This window comes from Candoia aspera, chromosome 2, assembly GCF_035149785.1.
Source record: "Candoia aspera isolate rCanAsp1 chromosome 2, rCanAsp1.hap2, whole genome shotgun sequence".
Lineage (NCBI taxonomy): Eukaryota > Metazoa > Chordata > Lepidosauria > Squamata > Boidae > Candoia > Candoia aspera.
In genome coordinates this window covers 81,227,587-81,234,055 of record NC_086154.1, presented here as the reverse complement: position 1 = coordinate 81,234,055, position 6,469 = coordinate 81,227,587, and the positions used below count along the sequence as shown (strand labels likewise).

At 38.5% G+C, this 6,469-nt stretch overlaps 1 protein-coding gene across 1 annotated transcript in view; it reads right to left on the bottom strand.

The window, feature by feature from the left end:
- Nucleotides 1-316: 316 nt before the first annotated feature.
- The window catches only part of LOC134489569 (organic cation/carnitine transporter 2-like), a 32,116-nt gene continuing 25,963 nt past the window's right edge, over nucleotides 317-6,469 (bottom strand). The window contains exons 7-10 of the mRNA XM_063292332.1: nucleotides 4,897-5,111; nucleotides 3,654-3,836; nucleotides 3,217-3,352; nucleotides 317-1,617 (exon numbers count right to left, since the gene is read on the bottom strand). Of these exons, the coding sequence (XP_063148402.1) occupies nucleotides 1,530-1,617; nucleotides 3,217-3,352; nucleotides 3,654-3,836; nucleotides 4,897-5,111 (622 nt within the window). The 3' untranslated portion in view covers nucleotides 317-1,529. The remainder of the gene's footprint in view (nucleotides 1,618-3,216; nucleotides 3,353-3,653; nucleotides 3,837-4,896; nucleotides 5,112-6,469) is intronic.

Sequence of the window (6,469 nt, the reverse complement as noted above, 5' to 3'; positions counted from 1 at the left end):
TGCCTTTAACACTGGTGCAATTGTTGCAGCCATGATCAGATGCAGTACATACTTGCTCTCAGTGGGAAAATGGCAAGTTCAAGGAATTGGGTGTAGCAGCTCGAGTACCAGACAATCTACAATGTTTCCAAACATTTATTTGAAATATTTATAGCCTCTGTATCTGAATCAAAAGTGCTTATATATTTCAATATATTTATGTGTCATTTTTGTTAAAGAACTCCAAAGCAACCAACGTATTATTAAAACTTCCCAGAGTCCCCCATTGGGGGAGAGGGGCGGTAATATAAATCTAATAAATAAATAAATACAAAAGTACAGTTTGATATTACATCAGGTTTATTAACCTATGTAAAATGCATTGTACTGTGCATCACAAAGATCATTTAATTCTTTTAATAATGTAATAAATGTGCAAATCAGAGTCCTGATTTAGAAGAAAAGTGTATAGATGCAGTTCAGATAGCTCCCAGAATCAATGGGTAAAGTTTCTTAGTAGATTTAACCCAACTGTATAGTCAACAAACTTGTTTATAAATGCCATGATACACATTTTAAATAATTAATTCTGTGCGTAGTCAAAGGGCAACAATTAGAACTTTAGGCTAGTTGAAGGACCAAGATTGGTACATTCCCATTAAGAGAACACATTCTGAATTACAAAATACCTTTATTACATACCTGTATCATCTATTTTAGGCAGAGACGGAACAAAAATAAAGAATTTGGAAATACAGATGAGCATTTGTTTCCACAGCCTTTTAGCATTAGAGGAAATTCAATGAACAGTAAAAGGAAAAAGAAGAGTTACAAATGCAACCTAATCTCGTTTGGTAAAAAATAAATACATGTCTAAATAAGGCAAAACATCATTCCCAGATGTAAACAACTGTATCTAGTGGCTATCATTTAAATCTGTAGTAAAGAAAATAGTTCTGCAAACAAAACTAATTTGCCAGTGTTTTGCATTAGAACATTGTGTTTCCATTTTTAGACCAGATGTGTTCATGAAAAAAAAAATAGCATCAATTTATTCTCCTTTTATTGCATTCAATATTTGCATAATAATTATTTTAGGTCTGTTTAGCCAGTTGTCTCTATATCATTTTGAGCTTATTTTTCTCTTGAGAAAACAGGTGCAGAATCTCAAGCTGGGTGATAACATGTGACAATATCCAAACTCTATTACATGTTTAATCTTTTGCCACTATGCATGGGAAAAGTGGCACCAGTCATTTAACTCGCACCTTCAAGCATCTTTTAAAAATGCGATCTCACAAAAAGGATAGTTAATTGTCCTAAAAGTGAACAAAATTCCATACCCAACACTGTTCCATGAAGCAGTTGCTGGCAAAAATCCCATACTGGGATATATAGTATCCACATTCTCAAAGGCGAATGTATTTTTAATAAATATATTTAGCATCATAGGAAAAGGTGTACAGTTTAGTCTCCTCTAGAAGCAAGTTAAAGGAAATGTTTAGCTACTTTTCAATGTGTAATTGAATACTGTGCACAATACAGCTTCATCAGAATGTTGTGGTCTTCAGAATAACTTCATTCTCTTCTCCATTCTTTTTTCTGCTTTGATTTTTAAGTCCTTTTCTATTTTTAATTCTGTAAAAAAAATGAAAAAAAAGGACACAGTCATAACATAATCCTCCAGAATAACTGAGGCATATTTCTTCTTCACATTTAAGGAAATGGTTGTTCTTTAATACATAGTAAATGTGTCTACATGCCTAGCTTCAAACCGAGAGAAAATGTGCATTATGAGGCCAGAGGAGTTCTGCCCTATCGTATTTATGCTGAAACACTGCTGCAGGTACATAAGGAGCAGAATTGTGCTGCAATGTAATTTCATTCATCCCTACTTTCACCCGCACCCCCACTGCCGAAGTCCATGGCTGTGTGACTTGGGAAAACTATCTGCAGTTTATTCAGGCTAATCATATGATACAAATGTAGCATTCTGGAGACTTCTGGAAACAACCTAGATAGTTTGATTTGATGATTTGGAGACGATGAGAGAGATGATCTTGACAAAAACCTATTGGCACATAGGATTGCCCAAAATAGTTAAACCCAGCAATGGAGTGTTCACGGTTTGATCATAATAAAAACGTATGCTTGGCTTGTTATGTTTTCTATTTACACTTCTTACCCAAACTTCAGCTAACCTCACCTTTTCTATGTTTAATGGAAAGCAGATGTGAGGAGCATAGACCTAGACCATGCTTTCAATCTGGAACCATCTGGGACAAATAATTACTGAAAATGTTGTTGGAAAATTATTGCAGAGCTTTGATTTAAATCTCAAGATCTCAAAAAGCTACAAAAGGGACAAACAATTGGAATTTCTCTTGCATATCATAACTCTGTTTAAATGTAATAACAATAACAACAATAATAAATTAATAATTTGTTAAATGCAAATAATTTATTTAATTATAATTTATTAAACTTGTATGCTGCCTGACTGTCATGCACTGCCTACCGCTGAGTAAAACACAGACGCTGATTCAGGGAAAAGCAGGTTCAGGTTTATTCAAACGTAGAGTTGCGCGAAAAAAGCTGAGAGTGAAGGGAGCGCGCCGGTGCGGGGTTTAAATACCCCGCGCCGGTCAGCGCCCCCTCACCTTGGGTTGCGTCATCCCCCCCCTTGTCCTGCATGCTTTCGTGCCGGTAGGTGAAGGGTTGCGGGGCCCCAGCTGGTGCCCCGGGATCGCCCATAATCGGTTTCCTCTTTCAGCCGGTGATTGCTGTCAGCTGGGCGATCTCCGTTGCGCTTTTGCTAACAGCTTGGGTGTGCCTCGTGATCCTCCTTGTCTTTGTCTTTCCTTCTTCCTCTTTTGTGTCCTGATGGCTGAATCATCCGGCCGGGGTCTGTGTCTGTTGTTGTGCGTGTTATGATTATCTTAAGTCCCTTCCTCTGCTTCCTCGTTGTTGTCATGTGTGCCGTTGTGCTGATGTCTTCAGCTCAACGGCACTCATGACACTGACCTTCAATGACTCTATGAATTTAGACTCAGATATTTCTTCCATGATATAATTCTTCATGCCATTCTTTTAATTACCCTAACAATAATTACAGTAAGATTATACTATGGTATTCTAATACTTCCTGTAATATTTTGATTTCAAATGCTTTTCTAAAAAGATCTGCTGCAATATTAGCTGGGATTTCTGCTTATTTTTACTGTGCAACATCCTTACCCTTTAACTCTTAACATCTGTTCAATAGTCTCTGGGAGAGGAGTGCCGTAACTTTCCGGGAGAAACAGGGTCAGGATTCCTGACAGCACTGTCAAGCTTCCCATTAAAATGTACGGAAGAAATCTATCATAGGCACCTAGCAGAAAGGACAGGTAAGAATGAGTTATTCATATCAAGTTGCTTAACATTTGCATTTCCTAATTTTGTGACTTCAACATATGGTTTATATAGGATTTATTTGGACCTGATTTGGAAGCTGATCATGAATTCCTCAAAATGAAGATCAGAAATGGAGATCAGCTTTTGCACCTCTATACATCTTTCCTAGCAGTAACATGTTGTAGGTCTGTATATCAGAAACCAGCAAGAGTTCACTGTAATGCTAGAAAGCAGGGCATATGAACTTGCCTTAGCAAAAAATATTATTGGCAACTTACCAAGATACACAAAATAAGGCGACAGGATGCTGCCAATTCTGGAGGCCATTGAACTGGCTCCAACTCCCATGTTTCTCACGACAGTTGGGTAGAGCTCAGCAGTGTACACATAAACCATTGAGAAGGAACATGTGATCCCAAATTTTCCAGTCATCACAAGGATAATGGACAGAACACTGAGGTCTATAAGCAAGAGCCAAGCAGTGATATTAAAGTGATTGCCTGCCTTCTGTCTTTTCTGTCACTTACAGGTAGTCCTCGCTTACTGACTGCCTCATTCAGCAACCGTTAAAAATTATGATGGTGTCCCTCAGTCACCTGATCACCAGTCATGTGATCAACATTACAGTCAGTATACATTGTCTTGTGCCTGACCTATTCTTTTACTTTTTCTTCCACGTTGCAGAACAGAGAGACTGGAGAGGAAGGGATTGCAAGAGAGTAAGCAGGCACACAATGGGGAATGTACCAGGCTGTTTGCATAGTGTGCTCGCAGCTGCTGGTGCCAGCACATTGCTTTAGATTTGTTTTTCCCATTGTGTGCCTGCTTACTCTCTTGTAATCCCTTCCTCTCCAATGGGTGTACATACAAACATTAATTCTCTTATTGCTAATTATCCCAGTGCCTAGGTGAGCATTCCAAAGAACAGGAGAGTGGTTAGGAGGGAAACAAAAGCCAAGGGTGTGAAACTGATTAGTTCTGAGCCGGCTATCCCAGTGCTGCGGGGGGGGGGGGGCATTCCAAAGAGCAGGGAAGTGGAGAAAAGGAAAGCACAGTCACAGTCACGTGATTCCCACTTAGCAACTGCTTCACTTAGTGATGGAGTTGCCGGTCCCAATTGCGGGTGCTAAACGAGGACTACCTGTATTTTATTCTAACCCTGTAGTATATTAACCATTTTGTTCTGTTTCAGTCAAGAGCCTACTTCACCAGATACACTAGCAGGGTCTTTTCTATTGTGGTTTTTTTTCTAATGATGAAGCAGCAGATCGAATGAAAAAGTAACGTATCAGTGTTCAGTTGCTGGTACACTAAAGAACAAATGAATGCAAAAATCAGAGTGGCAGCACATCTTTTTTGATTTTATATCACTATTCAAACAAAATGAACACAAAATGGAATAGGTCTGCAACATTTCTTTGTGTATCATAACATTACTTTGGAATACTGTCTTTTTTTAAAAACCTTAGATGGCTATCCCCGTGGACTATATCTATAAAGTGTCAAGTAAAGCAGTCTTACGTGCAGGCACCAACTGAATGAAAAGAAGAACACAGCCTCCTAAGAACAAGACTGCTGCCATTGAATAACGCCGGGGCAGATTCTGAAGGAGCAGCCAAGAGACAGTATAAGCTGGGATTTCAATTACTGCTGAAAGGAAGCAATTGAGATAGATGTCTCCATGCAAGTTGGGGGTGTCCAGAGAAAGGCCAAAGTAGCCTATGGAAATCACCATCCTGAAAGACAGACCTAGGTGATAATAAACATATAAGGGCAGCAACATTATCCTGCATGGGACTAGAGTTGTGCCATACAGATAGACCTCACTTAATAGCTTCCCTATTTAGCGGCCGTTCAAAGTTACGACGGCGCTGAAAAAGTAACTTTACAACCAGTCCTTGTATTTACAACCATCACAGGATTCCAGTGGTCATGTGATCGACATTCAGAGGCTTTGCAGCTGCAGACATTTACAACCATTGCAGCATCCTGTTGTTATGTGATCACATTTGTGCACTTCACATGTGATGTCTCACTTAACTACCACTGGTGATTCGCTTAATGGCTGTGGTGGAAGTGAGATCATAAGTCTGTCATGGTCACGTGATGGTTTGCTTAACAACCGCATCACTTAGTGATGGAGTTGCCAGTCCCAATTGTGGCCATTAAATGAGGACTACCTGTATTTCTACTAGGGTGTTAGAATGACAGAGTATTTATTATGTTACGTATTATCAGGCGTTTTGCTATTTATGGACTTGTATTCTTTACTTTAAAGTATTTGTTGATACTGTTTTTTTACAGTTGGCAAAACAATTGGCAATAAATTTCAGAGAGTAAATATTATTAAAATTTCTTTCCAGTGCTGCCTTCCACTCACACCGAATGGGTAAGTGCCTTTCTCCCTCTGTCATATACAGAAATCCAAGATAAGCACATCATAGAGTACTGAGCATGTATAATTTTTCTAAGGACAAAAAATGACATAAATTGGGGCATGTATGTGTGTGTATATTAAATTAAATTAATATTTATTATGGTCATAAACCAGCATAAATAAATACTAAATAAATAAATAGACACACACACACACACACACACATTCATACTCTACAAGGAATCCTTACTCCAGATGTCACCTGAGGTAAAAAATGGAAGGTTATGGGCATTACATGAACAACAGAGAAAGGTGGTTTTTAGAGGCCACCCACATGTTTCTTTACTCACATGCTGAAGTAGTGCAACTTTAAAAAGTGGCCAAATGAGTGTTTTAGTGTTCTTTCAAGTTCCACATTTTTCAGTATATCCATAGTTAGCTAGTCAAAACAGGCTGACATAATAGCTTTGGTATATGGAGAATTCAAACTTACTACTGGAAGCAGTTCAAGAAGCAAATCATCTGAGACTGACATACTCAGAAGTCAGAAAGGGTTAAGTAGTACAACACTACATACACCACGCAGGATGATATGACATCTCCAGAGTGGGTGATATTTTGAAAACTAATTTTCAAAGACTTGGGCTAATAAATGCTTAGAGGAACTCTATACCTCTATACTGAGGTATAGAGTTCCATGAGCAATTCTAAGAAGCG